At 46.5% G+C, this 22,500-nt stretch overlaps 2 protein-coding genes across 5 annotated transcripts in view; both read left to right on the forward strand.

The window, feature by feature from the left end:
• Positions 1-22,500, forward strand: part of LOC125045508 — a 327,557-nt gene that overhangs the window by 177,364 nt on the left and 127,693 nt on the right. The gene's annotated exons all lie outside the window — the stretch shown is intronic.
• The window catches only part of LOC125045506 (ets DNA-binding protein pokkuri-like), a 14,186-nt gene continuing 79 nt past the window's right edge, over positions 8,394-22,500 (forward strand). The window contains exons 1-4 of one of the 3 annotated variants that reach the window (XM_047642799.1): positions 8,394-8,447; positions 18,924-19,113; positions 19,884-19,991; positions 20,214-22,500. The exon at positions 20,214-22,500 is cut by the window's right edge and continues 79 nt beyond it. In XM_047642799.1, the coding sequence (XP_047498755.1) occupies positions 18,951-19,113; positions 19,884-19,991; positions 20,214-21,445 (1,503 nt within the window). In that variant the 5' untranslated portion in view covers positions 8,394-8,447; positions 18,924-18,950 and the 3' untranslated portion in view covers positions 21,446-22,500. Of the gene's footprint in view, positions 8,504-9,847; positions 9,871-18,923; positions 19,114-19,883; positions 19,992-20,213 lie in introns of those variants that run through there. The other 2 variants (XM_047642800.1, XM_047642801.1) reach the window with 2 other exon arrangements.

Below are 22,500 nucleotides of genomic sequence, written 5' to 3' on the forward strand. Positions count from 1 at the left end.
AAAAACACTCTCGCATCGGAAAGCGCAAAATGAGCAAATGATCCCGAAAATAAAGGAGCAGATGAATAATGATAGGAGAGAACGAGCCAAGCCACTTCTCCTTAATCGGCCGAGGAGGAAGTGAGGGAGTGGAGAGAGAGAGACACGAGAGAGAGAGACCCACGAACGTAATACTTTAGGATACTGATACTGTTGTGGGAGGGGAAGGAAGGAGGGAAGGAAGGAAGGAGGGAAGGAAAGAGGGAGGGGATGGAAGGAAGGAGGGAAGGGGAAGGGAGGAGGGAAGGAAAAAGGGAGGGGAAGGAAGGAAGGAAGGAGGGAAGGAAAGAGGGAGGGGAAGGAAGGAAGGAGGGAAGGGAAGAGGGAGGGAAAGGAAGGAAGGAGGGAAGGGAAGAGGGAGGGGAAGGATGGAAGGAGGGAAGGAGAAGGGGGAATTAAGGAGGGAAGGAAAGAGGAAGGGAGAGACAGGAGGAGGTGTGTGTGTGTGTGTGTGTGTGTGTGTGTGTGTGTGTATGTTTGTCTGTCTGTTTGTCTATTTATTTATTTATCATTTGCATATATATCTGCATATCTATCTGCCTATCTATAGATATTCATCTATCTACCATTCTTTTCATTTATATCTCTCTATAACTCTCTGTTTCTCCCTTTCTCCTCTCTCTCTCTCTCTCTCTCTCTCTCTCTCTCTCTCTCTCTCTCTCTCTCTCTCTCTCTCTCTCTCTCTCTCCCTCTCTCTCTCTCTCTCTCTCTCTCTCTCTCTCTCTCTCTCTCTCTCTCTCTCCCTCTCTCTCTCCCTCTCTTCATTAGCATACTCTTCTGTTGTTTTCCTCCTATCTCTCCACTCATTTTTATATTTATTTCACTTCCCTTTTATCTCTTCCTCATTTCCCCTCCACTCACCGATGCGACGATTAATAAAATACACATTTAATTGGATACGAATGTCACTTAGTTAATGAACGGATGTGAAGTTTTCTTGATAATTTCAACGCTACGAAAACGCACACACACACACACACACACACACACACACACACACACACACACACACACACACACACACACACACACACACGGAATGGGGAAAGATGAAAGAGAGAGAGAGAGAGAGAGAGAGAGAGAGAGAGAGAGAGAGAGAGAGAGAGAGAGATAGATAGATATACAAAAAAGAAACGGAGACAGAGAAAGATAAAGAAACACTTAAAAAGAAACAGAGAGAAAGATAGATTAGAAAGAACAAACACACAGAAATAGAGACAGACAGACAGACACAGAGAAGGAGAGAGAGACAGACAGACAGACAGACAGACACAGAGAAGGAGAGACAGACAGACTAGGCGAGTACCAACGATTTGTGAGAACTGTACATTATTATCCATCAGGAGCATTAGCTGACATTATTACTACAGTGACCCCGAGGGAGTGTTTGTAAACAGTCGTTATGGTGCTGCCGATTAATGCTGTCATTGCTGTTGTTGGTGTGACTGTTACTGTTGTTGTTTTTTCTGTGTCTCCGACGGAAGTATTGTTGTTGTTGTTGTTGTTTCTGATGATGATGTCATTTGCTGTGATGGATGTATTGGGAATTACAGTCATATTAGTGATGATAGAGGTAACGTTAATGTTAATACTAACATACTAACTGATGCTTATAGAATTAAGGTAATAACTTGTCATAGTAAGACCACGGATGATAATAATAGCATTAATGATAATAAAAACAATAACAATAATAACAATAACTGACAATGTTAATAATAGTAGAAGTAGTATGAGAAACATCAATAACAAAACAATAACAGTAATAATGATCATACTAACTATAGTTAAAATAGTATCAACATAAAAATAATTACTGTTATTACCATTCTCCTTGACACCAACAACTTCCTGTAGACATCTCCTCTCTCAGGCTTTCTATCACCGAAGACCAGCAAACAAACAAACAAACAACACACTATGTGAACAAGGAAACAGAGAAACAACATACTACATGGACAAGGAAGATTCCCTCTAACAACAAAGAAACAGGCAAACAACATGCTAGGGCCCTTCTAACAAGGAAACGATCAGACAACATGCCAGAACCCTCCCTTAAAAACAAGGAAAACAAATAAACAATATACTACAGAACATTGACGGGGCCCTCCTAACAACAAACAAACAAACAAAGATGGGCACCTTACCAAAAATAAACCAAAATAATCGATACAAACACACGAACAAGCAAACAAATAAATGATACATCAGTTTCTTTAAAACCCAAAGACTTTGTACCAAACACAGCTAACATAGAGTAAAAAAAACGACGCAATAGAGAGACAGACAGACGAAGAAATAAACTCCACATCTAAGATCCCTTATATAAACAAATAAACAAGCACAACGTACCAAGGTACGTCACTAAACAAACAAAAACACTAGTTGGGACGAGGAAGGACTCTGCCCCGGACGAACAAACGAAAAGACAAACACATGACGTACTAAAGAGGTCTTTGGAACACAAGCAAACAAGCACCCATACATACCCAATCAAACAAACAAATAAAACATAAAACACGACCTCAAACAAAGACAAACAAACGGAAAAACAAATACATATTAAACATACAAAGAGAAAACAACGAAACAAAATAAATACAAAGAGAAAACAACGAAACAAAATAAATACAAAAAACTAGAAAAACAAGAATCAGAGATACAAAATAACAAATACAAGAAACAGGGAAATATACAGAAACAACAAGAAACAAAAAAAACAATACAAGGAAAACAGAAATAAACAGAAACAACAAGAAACAAACAAACCAAATACAAGAAAAACAAATTAACAAATATCAAACAAACTAACAAATATCAAACAAACTAACAAATATCAAACAAACTAACAAATATCAAACAAAATCAAACAAACAAACGGACAAGGAAGAGAACCTTCTCCTCAACACCGACGAACCCCGAATAAAACAAAAAAACAAACAAAAAAACAACGCAGAACAAGAGACCATGAAACAAAAAAACAAGCAAACGGCACTCTAGAGGGACAAGGAAGGACCGTCTTCTCGCCACCGACGCACGCAACGCACGCACGCACGCACGCACGCACGCCGCTCGCTGTGACAACCCGGAACCAAGAGAGAAGACGACCGGGCATCCCACGCTCGGTTACCAGTTACTCCATTTCCCTTCCCTTTTTTATCTTTCCTACTTGAAATTTCGACTCCTTCACTCTCTCTCTCTCTCTCTCTCTCTCTCTCTCTCTCTCTCTCTCTCTCTCTCTCTCTCTCTCTCTCTCTCTCTCTCTCTCTCTCGCTCTCTGCTCTCTTCTCTCGAGGCGATCGTTCGCATTGGCTGTTTCGCTGTAGAGGAGGAAGCGGTATAGCAAGGTCGGGGAGTCGGGTGGGTGGATCTCTTTCATGGGTAGAGATTAGGTGATAATTTGGAAAAATATGGCGGGGACTTTGCGTGGTTTGGGAAGGCAGGGGATGCGGGGAAGGGAAAGGGAGAGGGAGAGAGGGAGAGGAAGGAGGAGGTATGTGTGTGTGTGTGTGTGAGAGAGAGAGAGAAAGAGAGGGGGGGGGGAGATATAGAGAGGGAGAAAGAGAGACTGAGAGAGAGAGAGAGAGAGAGAGAGAGAGAGAGAGAGAGAGAGAGAGAGAGAGAGGATATAGAGAGGGAGAGAGAGAAAGAGAGAGAGAGAGAGAGAGAGAGAGAGAGAGAGAGAGAGAGAGAGAGAGAGAGAGAGAGAGAAAGAGAGAGAGAGAGAGAGAGAGAGAGAGAGAGAGAGAGAGAGAGAGAGAGAGAGAGAGAGAGAGAGAGAGAGAATGCTTATGGACATACTCATCGACATAAACGAAAATACAAAACTTCCAAAGCACCCATTAAAGAAAAATCAAATAAGAGGGAAAAGAGAAATTAAAAACAAAACTAAATAAAACACACACGAGCATATCCCAACGCACTTGGTGTTCACTCCACACTGGTAATGGACAAACACCTGTATGACTTTGTTTACCATCGAACGCGGCAGCAAAGGCAGTTTGCTGTATGACTGTTTAAGTCGGATTTTCATTCTCGGTCTATTACAATGGTTAGATTTGGTGCCTGTTTTCATGAAGTACAAAAGAAAAGGTTCATGTATGTATTTTTATGGTGTATGTGTATGTGGGGGGGGGGGGTGTAGGTGTGTGTGTGTGTGTGTGTGTGTGTGTGTGTGTGTGTGTGTGTGTGTGTGTCTGTATGCGGTTGACGATGTGCGTGTGCGCGCGTATGTGTACGTCTAGCGGAATCTCCAACTGGGTCTCTACAAGCAAGTCATTCATTCGCATTCGGACGCTCAGCTATTCGGACAACTCAGTTATTCGGACACTCATTCATTTCCGCAGAGCCACCTGGCGCCGAGCTCGACCCACCTGTTTGCAACGTGATTGTGAACTAATCTGTTATCTGCTTCTTATGCAACGCGAGTAATCGTCAAGTACCCTTCCCTTTGTTTGTGTGTATGACTTTGGTTTGCTTTGGTTGTCAAGTTCGATTCATTTCTGATACGTTTGTAGGTTAGATTATTGTTTAGTCTATTGTAGTCAGTGGGATATATATATATATATAGATAGATAGATACATGTAAATATAGAGATACATAGATTTACGTATATAGGTAGATTGGTTGATATACATATAGTTAGATAGATATACATATAGACAGATAGATATACATATAGACAGATAGATATACATATAGACAGATAGATATACATATAGACAGATAGATATTCATATAGACATATAGATATACATATAGACAGATAGATATACATATAGACAGATAGATATACATATAGACAGATAGATATACATATAGACAGATAGATATACATATAGACAGATAGATATACATATAGACAGATAGATATACATATAGACAGATAGATATACATATAGACAGATAGATATACATATAGACAGATATATATACATATAGACAGATAGATATACATATAGACAGATAAATATACATATAGACAGATAGATATACATATAGACAGATAGATATACATATAGACAGATAAATATACATATAGACAGATAGATATACATATAGACAGATAGATATACATATAGACAGATAGATATACATATAGACAGATAGATATACATATAGACAGATAGATATACATATAGACAGATAGATATACATATAGACAGATAGATATACATATAGACAGATAGATATATAAACATAAAGGTATATGAGTCTATATGCCTTTATATACATCAACAGCCATTGAAGGTTTACCAATTTTGCTGAAGTCAGAGAACGGAAATGCTGAAGCTGCTTCGAAACACGTGACTCTCTCCCTGCGTATTGAAAACTGACACGAAGGGCAGACAGTAGCCATCCTCATGCGAACCGAGGTACTTCATAAAGGTGACGGAGATAGAGAACGTACAAATTCCGACCAAATACTCACAAACAGGCACGTAAGCATCCACGCACACTTGCTCGCTCACCTGTAGACGCGCGCACTACACGCACACGCTAGTGAATGTACACGCGCGAATGGACACGATTATAGTATCACACGTAAACAGATATGTTCATATTAATACACGCAAAAGCACACTGAAACAAATACATGGGAAGAAGCAAACATATATCAAACAAGAATACTTTTAAAACAAACACACAGATACATCAAACAAAAATGCATTTAAAAGGAATACATAATTACATAAAAAATAACATACACATGTAAACAAACAACGCAAACAAGGGAATACACTACAAAGAAACTCACACGCAAACAAACAAATCCACCTACACACGTGCACATACACACAAATCTTTCGTTACGACTTGTGCCTTACAAGAGCATCCGTACTTCACAAATTCCTGTGGCTTCTTAAGGTGTTTTCTACGTGAAACCACTTTACTTTACCTTGTCTCCTATAACCTGAGCAATAATTTGAAATTTCTTTGATGATCATCATAGTGACCGCCATTTGATGTTTCTATTTTTATGTATGCTAATTTTCAGTGGCGATAGTCAACAACAGTCATCAAATCGAGGTTAATTAAATAAATGAGTTTCCTAAGGCAAAGGAGGAAAGACAAGAATACAGAAAAAACACGATACAAATAATGACATATATTCCATAAAAAGAGGGAAAAGACCAGAGAAAAGTGCCCATTACACCCTCCCTCCCTCCCTCCCTCCCTCCCTTCCCCCCCATCAAACCTTCCCCTCCCTCCCTTCTTCCCATTACCCCTCCCTCCCTTCCCTCCCATTACCCCCCCCCCCCATCATGTAGCCACCCGGAACCAGAAGTAAAAGAGGAAAGTTGCTTTTCTCGCGTTCGTCTAAAGGGAGACATTTTGGCACGCTTTGTGTTTTTCACTTGTCAGAATTTGTTGTTTTTTTGTTTGTGTTTTTGTTTTGTTTTTTGTATTTTTAAATGGAGGGTGTGGGTTACGCCGGTTTGGTTGAAAGGTTTATTATTTTGTGGTTGTTGATAAAATTGTTATTTTTATCATTATTTTTATAATTACTACTACTACTGTTGTTATTACTATTACCTTTTTTGTTATTATATTCCCAGCAGTATATTGTCATTATCATTTGCACTTATTATCATTATTACCATCATTATTATTATTGTTGTTATTGTTATTGGTGTAATTACCATCATCATCATGGCCAGTATCATCCCTATAATCATCATTACTATCACCAGCAATATAATACTAGTAATAATAATGAAAATTTCTTTTTTTTTTTTTTTTTTTTTTTTTTTTTTTGCTTTCGTCGTCATCACCATTATCGTCATTCTCTTTATTACTTTGTGAATGAAACAAGATGGCTCGCTCCTTATTTGCACGTTTTGTTTGTAATTCATGTCTTTTTCCTCACTTCTGAATGGCCTCTTTGTGGTCTGGAATAATTAGTTAGTTCGAAGGAGACTTACTCTAGATATGAATGAGAAGGAGAGAGAAACAGACTTTTCATTCAGGCGAGAGAGAGAGAGAGAGAGAGAGAGAGAGAGAGAGAGAGAGAGAGAGAGAGAGAGAGAGAGAGAGAGAGGGAGAGAGAGGGAGAGAGAGAGAGAGAGGGAGAGAGAGAGAGAGAGAGAGAGAAAGAGAGAGAGAGAGAGAGACGGAGAGAGAAAGAGAGAGAGCGAGAGAGAGAGAGAGAGAGAGAGAGAGAGAGAGAGAGAGAGAGAGAGAAATACGTATATGAACCCAGGAAGTGTTCATTCTACTGCATCTACCAGCCTTCTTAACCAACGAGAGAGAGAGAGAGAGAGACAGAGAGAGAAATAAAACGATCATAATAATCTTCAAAAGACACGGTATCGACTCGGGACTAAACATAACAAACAAAAAAGAACCCCTCAAAAAAAGACACCAAAAGAGGGAATAAGAGAACAAAGAAATAAACTAAAAGAGAAGCAAGAGGAGGAGGAGGAGGAGGAGGAGGCAGCTGATACGACCTTCTCTCTCTCTCTCTCTCTCTCTCTCGCTTCGCGTTGTTGTCGTTGTTGTCAATTTCTCTCGCCGTGCGGAGTAAAAGTCTCCTACGCTCGGATTTCTTTTCTACTTTTGTTTACCTTTTTTTCGTTTATTGGTTAACTTCGGTGGGGAGTTTAAGCATTATTTATATTTTGTTTTTTTTTTAATACGGATTGTCTTTGAAATAGAGATGATAATAAAATATGTTAGCGAGTGTATACCTTCGATGGTTGTTTCTATGTTTAATTCGTCTGGAAGACAGCTTGGTGGTAGATTTCCTACTGACGTCACTTCTATGCAAGCAGAGAACCCTTAGAAACAAGTAGAAACTAAGAAACAAAATCAGTGACCACGTTTTTGTACATGCTACCAACCTGGAAGTCACGTCGTGCGCCAGGCAGCGGGCGCGGGGGCAGTCTTGGGTGACAGCATCGTACAGTCGGGCGGAAGAACTCATCTTGTGTATCTCTCCTGCATCTCTGTCTTTATCGGGATTTTCTACCATTTCCTCTACGTGGGTTTTTTCATTTCGTCTCTGTTAGTATGGCCTGATACTGTGCTGAGCCGAGTGAAATAGTCATTATGGGAGTCGCATTTATTTATATGGAAGTATGATTAATGATATTAGTACGATGGCAGCATCGCCGAGAGGCGGGAAGTAAAGATAAAATTGCCGTAAATCAGAACACAAAACACGAACAATCACAACAAAGACTCCTATATCACACACATAACCCTGCCTACCCTTTGGCGAAAAGAACGAACAAAAATAAGGAAAGAGAAGAGAGATCAAAGCGGAAATAGTCGGAGCGGGTGGCGAGCGGCGGCACGCCCCGCGCTCCCCTCAGGAAGGCTCATTCTGCCCCTCATCCGCCTCATGGCTCAGTCTGCGTTGTACCCTCATAGCTACAGGCAGCCTTTCTAGCCGCTCTCTGAGGTGTGTGTTGGAGTGTGTTGCGTTTGTGCCGAACAGGTGTTTGTTGTTAGTCGTTTGTAAGTAAGGTCGTATTATATACATATTCTTTTTTTTTAAGATTCTAAATATCTATGCTAGTGTAAGATGATCATATTGTTACAGTCTGGGTATATATAGATTTTTTTTTTTTTTTTTTTTTTGGTTTTCTCTATTAAGTCTTAATTTTTGTTGAATTTGTGACGCGAAGATTTTTATCCGAAGTCTGATGGAAAATACACAGCGTATGGTTCTGACTCTGTGATATTTGCTGAACTTGTGGAAACAAATAACTCATGAAGACAGTGAAGTGTGAACAATGTAAACTACTGTGCTTCCCAAGGATTTACAAACAGCGAGTGTAGTGAAGTAAACAGTAACACTGGAAGAAGAGGAAACAGGAGGAAAATGTGATAACGTGTGGAGAACATAAACCGTAATAATTGTTTTAAGAATATATCCGTGCTTTATATTTCACCACAAAAAAAAAAAAAATGTTTGTGATAAGCGTGTCAGCACAAAGAAGAAGACGAAGAAATGTTTATAGTCTACGTACGAGTTTTGTGTCCATCGTGAAAGGATATATCATTATTTCTTCCATTTCTTTAAAATTTCCCTTCGTGTTCTTTTCTTTCCTCCTCTCTCTCTCTCTCTCTCTCTCTCTCTCTCTCTCTCTCTCTCTCTCTCTCTCTCTCTCTCTCTCTCTCTCTCTCTCGCTCTCGCTCTCGCTCTCGCTCTCGCTCTCTCTCTCGCTCTCTCTCTCTCTCTCTCTCTCTCTCTCTCTCTCTCTTTAAACACTCTCCCCCCCCCCCTTCCCCTCACCCCCTACGGTTGTGATAAGAGCAATCAGGAGCTTCGAAGGCCACAGATAAGACTTATCGGGCTGGCGATGAAGCGGCTGTTGGCGATGGGTAGCAGTAATTTCCGGTGTATTGTTCGAAAATTGTGTGTGGTGTAGGATATAGTCCCTCTGCCGTGACGGGGAAAAAAATCTGTTATTTTGTGTGTGTATGTGTGTGAGAGAGAGAGAGAGAGAGAGACGTGCGTAATGGAAAGTTATGTTATAAATGTTTTTTTTTTATCTCAATTTCGACAATGTATTTTTTTTTTCTTCCCTTTGTATTATTATTCACACTGTATTTATTTGTCTTGCCCCCCCCCCCCACCCCGCTCTCATACATTGATAGGCATTTCTCCAGAATGACACGTAGATGCTTGTCTGAACACGGACTATGGAATTATCGATAAAAAGGCAAATGTCACTCGGCCGATAAGAGTGTGTCTCCATTTCCTGCTAGAGATAAGAGAAATGTTAGGTAGCGATAAGGAATATATATCCCATTCCACTGCTTCATCAGAACCACATCAGCTGTTGGTCACACTCCTGTGCATATTCGATTCATTTCTGGTACGTGGAGGTACATCATACTTATTATGGCTTTGTGATCCCGGCCATAGTATCTTTCCCAAGTCTTTGAGGAGTTTGTCGTATGTTAAATTGATATTTGTTTCGCGTGGGTTTATTCGAAGGTTTTTGAATATGGATATGTATATTTTTTTTTTATATAATGTCATCTTGCGTTCCATATGTTGAGTGAGAGCGAGGTATATCGATGGGTTTTTTTGTAATCTCTTTGCAAAGGAAGACAACAGTGTTAGTAGTGCGAGTCATTCGTCTTAAATTGTCCCTAAAGATGACTTTATTTTCCAAAAGTTTAGTGAGTGTTTGAGATGCTTCCTCCCCCCCTTACTCCACTTCCCCCCCCCCCCCTCCACCAAGTTGTAAGGACAGGTGCGTTAGGACAGGTGCGAAAGGCATGTCAGAAGTGTACATATTAACGAAGAAAATAACTAATTAAACGTAACATAGCATCAAAGAGGAGAGCATTCAAGAGTGGGAATAGTTAGCGCTGTTGTCCTTATGTCCGTGTGTAATATTTATATGAAGATGGAATGGCAATTGATACAATGTGGGATCGATAAAGTCTGCGGACAGATGGCGCCACTTTCGGTGTCCTGTTAGTAATATTTTACCTTGTTTTATTATTGTTTTTATTTACTACTTATTGAAAATGTCGTGTCATTTAAATCTACGAAGTTTTATTTATTCATAGATATTATTCATAGATATATTTTCATTAGTTTATTCATAGTTTTTTTTTTACATATTTAAACTAACTTTTAAACCACGATATTAAATAAAATTTCAAACAATGGATACCTTGTATGTATGTAAAAAAAACAACATTTCATCACTTTGCATATAGCACTGAGAGTTTAGGGTCACCCCTGAAGGTTCTAACAATAGAGTGACCGAGGCGGTGTAGGTGTCAAAGTTAGGCTGTGGTGTAAGTTTTCAACGGCCATTTCCGGAAGACGGTTTTCTCTAGCTGCCGCTTCCTCTTTCTCTCTTCCTTTTTTTTTTTTTTTTTTTTTTTTTGGTCACTCTCTCTCTCCTTTCTCTTTTTTCTCTTGCCTTTTTTTTTTGGGGGGGGGGGGGGGGGGGGGCTTGGTGTTTCTCCTCGTTGGCGGGTTTTGATTTTATGGCTTTCATCCTCCCTTTCTTTTTCCTATCTTTTGTTTTTTGTTTCGTTATATTCTCGTATCTCTCTTTGGAAAAATCTATTCGAATGAGGCGTTTGTAACATTCCTGTCATTCATCTAAAGTATAGAGGTTGGAGGATCAAAACCCACTTAGGAAGAGGATCGGATTCGAAAAGTGTGTCGTTTGTCCGATGTTCATTTGTCTCTCCAGTTCCGCGAGGTGTCCAGAGTGGTCATTACTTTCCTTTATTGCTCCTCCCATCCCTCCTGCTTCCTGCTCCTCCTCTTTCTCCTTCGCCGCTTCCTCCTCCTCCTCCCCCTCCTCCGTCTTTTCGCCTCCTCTCTCTTTATTCCATCTCTCGTTTGGGGGGGGGGGGGGGAATCATTTCGTGAATTCAAGTATTACTACGAAGCGAGATTTTTAAAAAATAATTAAAAATATATATGTATAAACGTATATTCTGAAGATCTAACGCATGCAACAGGTTGTGATTTCTCCTCCCCATCCTACTCCTCCTCCTCTTCCTCCTTTTCAACCACCTCCACCACCTCTTCCTCCTTTACCTCCTCCTCCCGTCTTCCATTCGCTTCCACCATCCTTCCTCCTCCTCCTCCCGTCTCCCATTCGCTCCTCCCCCCCTTCCCCGCTCCTTCCTCCTCCTCCTCCTTCCTCCCTCCCCCCCTCACCCGGGCCATTCAAGGCTAAAGAAGGCCAAATGCGGAAATGACTGTAAGAATAAGGGAAGAAGACGGGGGCGGACCTCCAGCCGTTTCTCGAGGAGGCCGCTAATGAGTGTGTGTGCTTTTAACGGTGACCAATGGCGGGAAAACTCACTTGAGGAGAGGCTGAGGAAGGGAAAGGAAGGGAAAGGAGGAGGAGGAAGGGGGAGGGATGGGGGAGGGATGGGGGAAAGAAAGGAGGGATGGGGGAAAGGGAGGAAGGGGTGAGGGAAAGACAAGGAAGGGAAAGAGAGGGAGTGAAAGGAAGGGAGAGGGAAAGGAAGGGGAGAACGAGGAGGATTACGCAGAGGGGAAGTTCTCTCACAACAAACCCGTGGGCGATGGACGCGGACCTGGCACTTGGGCGGCGAGGGCGAGAGTGGGCGGGGGTGGGAGAGACCGTTTACACAGGGTGTGGGCGTATCCGGTGGTTGGAGGAGTTGCATGGGGTCGACAGCCACCGCGGGATGGAAAGGATGCTCAACAACGTCTCGATTTTGGTCGTTGTTGTTGTTGTGATTCTTATTCTTCTTTTTCTTCTTCGAATGGGGATGATGGGGATGCTGCCTCGAGTCGAGAACCGCGTCGGTCCTCTTCCCCCCCCCCCCTCCCGCCGACTCTCCCCCTATCTCCCCTCCCCCTCCTCCCCCCCATAGGACTGAGCACAAACAACCACCTTGTCCCCTCGGGTGTAGAGGGGCGGCGAGAGTCCCCTCTGATCCATATGTTTCTCCCCTCATCACTCACCACACCGCCCTGCCGCCCTGCTAAGCCAGCGCCTTCCGTCCTCTCCTCCCGTTCTCCCGTTCGCATCTCTTGCCGTGTCTGTCTGTCTGTGTGTCTGTGTCTGTATCATCGGTCAAATGACTCTTAAGTACAGTCTCTCCTCGGTGACATGCTGTGAGGGGAGAGTGGGTGGCGATTGCGGAGGGTGGGGTGGGGGGGGGAGAAGGACAGACTCCCCTCGTGCATACTCCACCCCCTTGCCTCACACACACATACTATCAACTCGTCCTTTTCCCCTCACTCTTTTCCCCTTTCACTTTTTCCCTTCCCTCGAGTATTTAATGCGAATCGTAGAGTCGAAATTAACAATCCCTCGTTCTCTTTTCCCCCTCTTCATCGCTCTCTCTTCTCTCTCTCTCTCTCTTCATCTCTTTCAGCTCACCCCTTCTCTTTCCCCTCCTCATCACGTCTCTCTCCCTTCGTCCTCTCCTCATTCCTCTCCTCCAATACTTTCGATGACTTTCCTCCCCTCACTCCCTCACCCCCTTGACGGTGCGTTGTGGGAATAACAGGAGAACATCATATTCCGTTATGTTTCCCCTCAATTTGCCTCCCCTCTCTTTCTAGTGTTTCTTCTCTCTCTCTCTTTCTCTCTCTCTCTCTCTCTCTCTCTCTCTCTCTCTCTCTCTCTCTCTCTCTCTCTCTCTCTCTCTCTCTCTCTCTCTCTCACGAACACCCTCTCATCCTTGTCCCTCCTCAATTCTCCCTTTCCCACCCACCTTCCTTCCCCTCCCTCCCCCATCTCCCTCTCTCTCTCACGCGTTCTTCGCTCGTCCCTCCCCCACCCTCCTCCCTCCTTCCTTCCCTCCCTCCCACCCTCCCCCCTCCCTGGCCGGCCCCTCAACAAGTGGTGGTATGAAACAGAGCCCCGGATGTGGCTCAGCGTACCGTGCGGGTCAGAAAGGCTCGGGTTACGGTCTCCGTGACTCACATGCTACCCAACTCCTCAATACATGTTCGGATTCTTTTCTAACTGTTATCTGGCTCTTTTCGGACCGGGAGGGAGAGCGGGACACCCGTCTATAGCGCCGTCTGTCTGCCTTGGGAGCGAGGGAGCGGCGTCGGGATCTCTCTGCCTCTTCGCGCGTTTTTTTCCCTCTTCTTCTCCCTTTTTCGTTCTTTTCTCGGTTCTTCGGTTGTTTTTTTGTTTATTGGGTTTCTGAAGATTGGTTAGTACGAGTCTGAATTGGGGATTTATGTAGACTTGTTTGTCGTTTGTTTCTTCTGTCGTTTATGTATTCCGGTCGACATACCCGGAGTGGCAACAGCTCGACCCAACGGTCATATGGAGAGGCATCTTCTCCCCCCTCGTGTGCGTGTGTGTGTGTGTCTATATGTGGGATTTCTCTCTCTCTCTCTCTCTCTCTCTCTCTCTCTCTCTCTCTCTCTCTCTCTCTCTCTCTCTCTCTCTCTCTCTCTCTCTCTCTCTCTCTCTCTCACACATATATTTCCCTCCAACCGTTTCCCTTCTCTTTTTTCTTGATGTTTGCATACGTACATTACACTTTCTCTTCTCTCACGAAATCGAAATCACGGTAAACTTCTTACGCTTGACTAGGCGCCTGAAAAATAACTGGCCTAATTACGCCTTTAATTGCCCTCGCCCCGGCCCTCCCAAGCGACAATGACCAGGGCGAAGTTCACCTCACGGTCTCACAAGTTTTCCCACACCCAGTTCACCTGTCGCCCCCATCCCCCCGTCCCCTGAAGCCCCTTGCCCCCCCCCCCCCTCTCTCTCCCTCTCCTTCCATCCTCCCCCCTCTCCCGACCCCAACCCAGACATCCTCTCCTCCTCTTCCCTCCTCCCCCTCCTCCTCCTCCTCCTCCTATGCCCCGCGGTGCACCCTCTTCCTTCAAGCCTTTTCCACCCTTCCTTTTGTGCTGGGGAAGGTCTCAGGTGGTTCCCGAAGCCTTGGGTGCGCGTCGCTCTTCGAGCAGGTGTCCGTAGAGGCGAAAGTCGCGGCGGAGGCTCGCCTGGGTATATGCCCTACCGGACTTGTCATCTTCGGGGTATTGGGCGAGGGTCGGCGAGGCTTCGAAACCCCGACGGGATTAAATTGATTCTGACCCCTATTGTCTCGCGTCGTAAGGGTCATTTCCCCGCGGTGTTTGTCGGCGGGGATGGGGCCTTTGTGCTCAGGTGGCAGGAGATGAGATTGAGATTGGTAGAGACCGGATGTGCGTCATTATTCTCTTACATACCTACACCTTGGCCGCAGGTAAGACGAGTCGTTAAGGCTCCAAATGGCATAGCAGTCCCGTGCTTTAATGGCCCGTATGGCCGTGTGTCTGGAGGGTACGGGGGGAGATTCGCATGTTTTTCTGGGCATGAAGTGTCCAGGGTGATAATGAGAGAGCTGACCTACGCATTCCTCTCTTTTTTCCACTCACGCTTCGTCTCAGAGGTCGTCCCATAGCGATCGCTCTCGTCTCTTATTTTAATTAGGCTGTTATGGGTCCTTTTTTCCTGTATTTTTTATTTTCTTTATTTTTATTTTTGGTGTATTTTTAGAAGGTGGGAAGGTTTGATAAGTTGGGGTATCGTGACTTTATTTAATTTCGATAAATGATTCGAGGGAGAAAGAAACGAGAAAAGGGGAAAAAAAGGAAAAAAAAAGATACAAGATACTTCTGGAAAGAAAGAAAAAAAGGGGCATGGAAGAAAAGAGAAAGACCAAGAGAGAGAGAGAAAAAAGAGAGAAAATGAAGGTAGAGGGAGACAGGGATGTGGAAGTGGGGGGGGGGGAGTAGGGGTAGGGGGAGAAGGAGGAGGAGAAAGGAGAGGTAGGGGTGAGGATGGGGCAGGGAGGGTGGGTGGGGGGGGGGATGAGGGAGTGTTCCATCTCCTGCGTGGTTTTGGGCGGGAGGTGAGGGGGGTCCTCAGCATCCGGGCCTGGGGCAGTGCTGACGAGCTGGTGGTGTTTGGGGGGGGGGGTAAAAGAGGGGAGGGGGGGAGAGAGGCAGGAGGTGGAATTGTAGGAAAGGAGGCGGGGCGCGGGGGGGGGATGGGAGTGGGGAGTTTTGTGTGTGTGTGTGTGTGTGTGTGTGTGTGTGTGTTTGTCAAAGAGGTTTGGGTAGGCTTGGCGCGCGGGCGAACAAGGGGGGGAGGGGGGGGGGAGAGGAGCAGTAATTTCTGTAATATCATTACTCACAGACTTAGATATAAAGGCGGATGAAGTCTTATCAAAATAGAAGCGATTTTGATATTGAATTTCACCTTATCGGATATATATATTTTTTACAGTACTATCGCCATTCCATCTCGGCATCAAATCGTGACTATAAAAATTCCCAATTCTTAAATAATAATGATTAAAAAATAACGCTGACGATAGATAAACACGTCATAGATTCTCAAAATATCTGCCCTTTACATGAAAAAATAGTAGAGTTCCCTATACCACAAAGAAAACGGGAATCACGTGGTTGCCACATTTATTTATCAGCCTGTCGATTCACGCAATATTTGTCCTTTGATTCTCGTTCTAGGCTGTTGTAATAAGGGTGGAGGGGGTTGGGGGGGGGAGGGAAGGAGAGGAGGGGAGCTTACCTTCGTGTAGGGGTGGAGGTGGGGGAGAGGGGGTGATAGAAGGTGGATTGGGGGTGGGGGGATGCGTGATTATCAGCGTGAAGTTATCGGTCGGGTGAATAACGTGACGCTTCTGAATAAAATTTAAAAAAAGAAGGAGAGATAGATAGAGAAAGGGAAAAACAAAAAATAGATACGCAGAGATAGAGATGTGGCAAGATTTTCAGATTTCCTCGAATGCAGTTGCCTTGTTTGCTCTTCACGTTTCATCTCTCTCTTCGTTTCCCTTCATCCTTCTTTATCGAATTTTCTCTTGTTTCTTCGCGCTATCTCTTTTTTTTTTACCGCTTCCGCCTCGTCATGAATATTTCTCAAAGAAGTTAAAGGATAAGAAGAGGGAACGTGTTAGGAACTGCAAAATATTTTATATACTGCGAGTCGTTTCACCCGTTTCGTTGTCGACGCTCGAGGATGGATAGAGAGAGAGAGAGAGAGAGAGAGAGACAGGAAACGGTCTTTGTTCTCCCATCGGCATCCTCCTCCTCCTCCTTCTCCATCTCCTCCTTCCCCCTCCCTCCTCCCTCCTCCCTCCACCCTTCCTGCCTCCCTTCTAACTCGCTCCCTCTCTTTTTTTTTTCCTCCTCCTCCTCTCGTAGATAATACCGCCATTAAAGTGCCAGAGTTGATGCTCGCTTGATTTTCTTCCGACTCGACCGTAAGTTCATTATCGTCGAGGAATCTTGAAGAAAATCGTTAACTGCGTCTCGTTTCCCTTCGCTCGGTTAACCTTTCCTTCCCTTCCCTCTTCCCTCCCCCTCCCCCTCCCCCTCCCCCCTCCCCCTCCCCATCCCCATCCCCATCCCTCCCTATCTCTCCTCCTTTCCCTCCCCCTCCCCATCCCACCTCCTTCTCCTTTCGCTTCCCTCCCCCTCCCCCTCCCCATACCTCCTTCCCCTCCTCCTTCGCCTTTCCCATCCGTCCGCCTAGATCAAGCAGGAAACGGCGTCCCTCTCTTATCATGGTCTTATCTCGGATCTTTCCCCCCGATAAGAAGGCCCGAAGGTTTCTCGCCGACGGATCTCCGAGTTCCTCCCAGGGTGAATGGAAGGAAGTGAGTCACTCGGGCGTTGTGACCTCCCTCCTTCTTCTCCTCTTGTTCCACCTCCTCCTCCTCCTCTACCTCCTCTTTCTCCAACTCCTCCTCTTCCTCCTCTTGTTCAAACTCCTTCTCTTCCTCTTTTCCTCTTGTTCCACCTCTTCCTCTTTATCCTTGTTCCACCTCTTCCTCTTTATCCTTGTTCCATATCTTCCTCCTCCTCGTCCTCCTCTTTCTCAACCTTTCTTTTCTCCTCTTCCTAATCTCGTTTCTCTTTCATCCGATTACCTTTTTCTACAACGGCTGAGGAGGCCTTCCCACCGCCTTAGCTGATAGAGTCCCTCCTTCGCTTCACCGACATCCTCCTTCCTTTCCCTCCCTCCCTCCCTCCCTCCCTCCCTCCCTCCCTCCCTCCCTCCCTCCTCCTCCCCTCCCTCCACCCCTCCGCCATCTCCTCATCCGGCCACGTTTGTTGTGACATCCTTTCCTGCGCATTTCACCGCAGTCTAACAACTCTGTATACGGATGCCTCCACCTCCCTCCCTCCTTCCCTCTGTCGCTCCTCCTCTAGCTCCTCCTCCCTTCCCTTTCTCCTCCTCTTCCTCCCGTCTCCCCCCACCCCCCTCGCAAGCCGTGATCTCGATCCGTTGATTAAGGATGCGTGAAATAGATTCTTTTCCGTTTCAGCGGAGGGGAAACTTCGCTAAACTAGAATTTTCGATCACATGGCGGAAAGAAATGGTGAAACGGCAGTCATGTGCATATGTTTGAATTTCGGACTTGTGTTCACTGTCATTGGTAACCATTAAGCTGGAAAATTCCCCTGTTTAGCAAGTATTTAAGAACATCCTGCCTTCTTATTCGCTACAAACGTGATGTTGAAAGATGCTCGGTGGAATGTACAAAATCCAATGAAGGGATGGACGTCCCCGCGGCGCAAGCGATAAATCCTCGCAACGTATGTGAATGAGTCGCAGAGGACACCCTCTTCGGTCGATCCTACGTAAGACAGTATCGTGAGGGAGTTGGATCTGCTTATGTTATGATTGAAACAAGTAACGCAAAGTTAAGAAGTTAATGAATTTGCCTGTAAGATGAGCGCCTTTGCTCGCCAGGTGGTGACGCAGCAGTCAGCACTGCAGCGTGAGTGGAGTAATGTCACCACTCAGAGCCCTGTCTAACCAGTCCCACCTGTTTTATTCATTGATTTCCTGTGGAATTAGGTTACCGGCCACAGCTGTCATCTGTTGGAAACTACAGAAAGATTAAACGCAATGTCAGGGGACTGCGTAGGGGAAGGGGCGTCGAGGGACCGCCCTCGCTCGTCGCAGGGGGAGCTCCGCGAATGCACCGGGAAGCCGGGTCGACGTCGAAGTGCGTCAAGGCGGAACCAGCAAGTGGTCGTGAAGGTTCCCACGAGGGTGACCAAATGTCATTAAGGCGACGATCCGCCGACCCGGCTTCCTCGCTGTGACCCCTAGTGTCGTAACCCTGGCCGGGGCCGAGCGCCGCCCCTGCCGCGCCCCGCGTCTTCCGCTTTGGAATACGCTCCGCTCACTTTACCGGGTTGCTGTACAGTTTGTTTCCAGACGAAGGTGGACCTGTGGCGGTGAGGGATGTGATTATTTATACATCCGTACTAATACCATTTTCTTGTGTGTGTGAACTTGCGTAGTGACCCGTAACCAAGGGTCTTACCCTCCCACCCCCCCACCCCATGATAATTACCTTTTCCCACAATTACCTTCCCGTTCTCTGTCTGATCTCCGTTTTCTTCCATTTCCAGGTGACAAGGCGCCGTTTTCTGTAGAGTATGAAGGTGCCACCGCTGAACTTGACTCCAGATATAAACCGGGTGGGAATGGCGTTGCCGTTCAGTCCCGACCTGCTCTGGCGGTACCCACTGTCTCTGCCGCAGTCTGCGTCGCCATCTTCCCCGATGCTTGACGTGAAGAACCAGATGCCCACACACCTCGGTGAGTGGCTTGAGGATTTTCCTTCGTTACTTCGCTCTCGAGTGGCGGGACTTGTTCTTATTTTTTGGATTTTGAGGATTACGAAAACTTGTGTTACGCGCGTTTGTGAACTTAGTGAATAACCGTGTGCCTCGTCGACTCTGCCTTCAGTGAACTCGTGATTCCTTTTATGTTCGTGTTCAGTTTGTGGACTTGTGCTTTAGTGAACTTCTGCAGTGAATCGAAAGTGAAAAAAAAAACAGGTTCATTTGTTCTAGTTATGTCAGTGAATTCAATTTGATTTAAAACTGTGGAGTGAATTTAATTGACTTCGGCGACTTTAACGCGACAAGACAGTGTGAGCCCCGTGTGTCTCAGCGGTTCTGTAGTGTCAAATGAAGAGAGTGTAATCCAAAAAATGAACAAGTTCCCCCTCCGAATGCGAGTTGGTTTTCCTTTTTAAATTCAGAATGTGGACTTAGTTATTTTCGATTTCTGTATCCATTCATAGAGTTTGATGATTTTGAAAGGATGTAATACTAGGACTAAGCTGGGATGTCTGTTTTGTGTTTAGTGAACACACACACACACACACACACACACACACACACACACACACACACACACACACACACACACACACACACACACACACACACACACACACACACACAAGCACAAGCACAAGCACATACAACCCACTAATACCTAAGCACCGAGCAGTGAAATAACAGCGAAATAGCAGTGGAAAAAAAACCCGTGAAATAACAGCCCTTTCTTCCTTCCTACAGCAGCCGACCCTCGTATGTGGTCGCGCGAGGACGTGGCCGCTTTCCTGAGGTGGTTCGAGAGAGAATTCGAACTGCCCACCATCGACCTGTCCAAATTCTGCATGAATGGTAAGTTACTTTGTTTTTCTTTTGCGTTTTTGTGGTTGATATGTTTTTTTTTCAATTAGTGTCTTGTTCAGTTCGTTACGTCAGTTGTATTGTTTTAACATGAGAGTATATGTATAAGAGATGAATAAGAACTTTACATTTTGGTGGAAAAAAATCGTAGATAGGTATCTAGAATGATTTGTGAAAGCGAGCGTGTTTTAACTCTCCCCGTTTCTCCTTCAGGAAAAGCACTCTGTATGCTGAACAAGTCCGACCTGGCCGACCGCGCTCCAGGGGCGGGCGACATCCTGCACAACACACTGCAGTTCCTCCTGCGGGATGCCCCCCAGGTGCCGCAGTCCCCCATCACCCCTCACCACCCCCTCCTGTCGCCGTCCCCCCTCACCCCCAACCCGGTCCAGCCGTGGTCCATCATGAACCCCGACATCCACAACTTCAGCCACTTCCTCCACCAGGGGGGCTCCGTCACGCTCAGCCCCGCGCCCTCCGAGCAGAGCGGGGGCTCGCCGCGCCACCCCGACACCGCCTCCTCCACCTCGTCCACCTCCACCGCGGCCTACCACCACTCCTCGGCCGCCTCCACAGGCTCAGCACATTCCGGGAGTCAGTCGGACTCCGAGGACTCCACGCGGGACTCCTCCTCCCCCCAGCGGTCCCCCCTCCCCCCCACCAGCGCCGCCGGCATGTCGGTGTTCCCCGCCCACGCCCTCGCCTCCCTCAAGCACCTGAGTGATTACCAGCGGGCCGCCGCCGCCGCCGCAGCCGCAGCCGCCCAGAGCGTCTCTTCCCACCAGGAGTCTCTCCAGCAACATTCTCAGCACCAGCAGCACTCGCAGCACCAGCCCCAGTCGCACCCGCAGCCGCAGCAGCCGCAGGGAGGCCAGACCAACGAGGAGCCCGTGGAGACCGGCACGAACGGGCGGCTGCTGTGGGACTTCCTGCAGCAGCTGCTGAACGACTCTCAGCAGCGGTACTCGCGCTACATCGCGTGGAAGAACCGCGAGACGGGCGTGTTCAAGATCGTGGACCCGCCCGGCCTGGCCCGCCTCTGGGGCATCCAGAAGAACCACCTGAGCATGAACTACGACAAGATGTCCCGCGCCCTCAGGTACTACTACCGCGTCAACATCCTGCGGAAGGTGCAAGGCGAGCGCCACTGCTACCAGTTCCTGCGCAATCCCTCCGAGCTGAAGAGCATCAAGAACATCAGCATGCTGCGCACCACGCCCCTGCAGTCGCCGCGCACCAAGGACGCCCCCACGCCCGTCCAGCCCGCGCCCATGGAGGAGGAGGAGGGCCCCACCGACCTGTCCATGTCGTCCCTGCACCACCAGTACCACGCGCCCCCGCCCGCGCCCATGGAGACCACACAGGTGCAGGACCTGAGTCGGGAGGCGCACAACCTCTCCGTCAGCATCAAGAGCGAAGAGTACCTGGAACAGAGTTACGAGTAACCGCCCTCCCGACCCTCCTGGTCAACCCGACCCGCCCGACCCGACCTAACCTGCAGCTCCCATGACGGGTCCACACTGCCATGAGGCGCCAGGGTCAGGTCTGCCAGCCTCAGTCCGTGCCCTCCGGCCGTTGCTGTGACGGCGACGTTCGCGCCGGTGGCGCCGGAGTGCTGTGGCTGTGAGGGCGGTGCTGGTGCGCCGCCCAGGGCATTGTTGGAGCATGGCCTTCCCATGGTGCCGCCCTGGCCCATGGGACCTCCAGGGGTGGCCGCCCCACCCAGGGGACGGGTCGCTGGCCGCCGGCTCCGTGCCTTGCTCAGGTGGGCAGCGTGGCGAGGGCCCCAGAGGCGCTCCGTCTGCCCGCCGTCTACACTGTGGCTTGCTGTGATAACAGATGTACACTCCCTCTTTAACTCCCAAACTCCAGGCTAGAACTCAGTCTAACTGCCATTCAACTCCCATATGTACAAAGGCATCTAAACTAAGATTTTGTCCAGTAGTGTTTGTACCAGTGGCGCTCCGGCACCATGGTGAGTGCTGGTGTGTGATAGCGGCGTAAGGACAGCCGGGCCCGGAAGCTTCTTGCTGTACAGTTCCTGGCACGTATGGCGTCGTGGTGTACTCGCGTAGTGTTCACTTCTCTTATAGCTGTTGTGATAAAACACCATTCCGAACTCTGTGTAGGCTTGCTCATTCAAGCAGCAGCGTGTGTGTATGGGTATCTGAGCCTGAACTTTCACCCTTATTCTCCCTGGGAATACGAGCGAAGGTCTCAGGTCGTAATTGGGAAGTAGAGTTGCCAGATATCACTAGAAGCTCCTCGGGTCTGGTCAGATAGACGCCACGGATATGTGTAGATTTCATGTGTAATGTGTTTTTGTCTTTCAAATCAATTGATCACTTATGATTTTTACGTGTTTTCAGAACCCAAGATTACAAATTGTACACCTCACATGTTCTTTACTACACCATGTGCATATAGATATATATTATAATTCTGTATAAAGTTGTATTTATAAAATAAACTTGTTTTGTACATACAAAGTGTCTTTAAG

This window comes from Penaeus chinensis, chromosome 37, assembly GCF_019202785.1.
Source record: "Penaeus chinensis breed Huanghai No. 1 chromosome 37, ASM1920278v2, whole genome shotgun sequence".
Classification (NCBI taxonomy): Eukaryota; Metazoa; Arthropoda; class Malacostraca; order Decapoda; family Penaeidae; genus Penaeus; species Penaeus chinensis.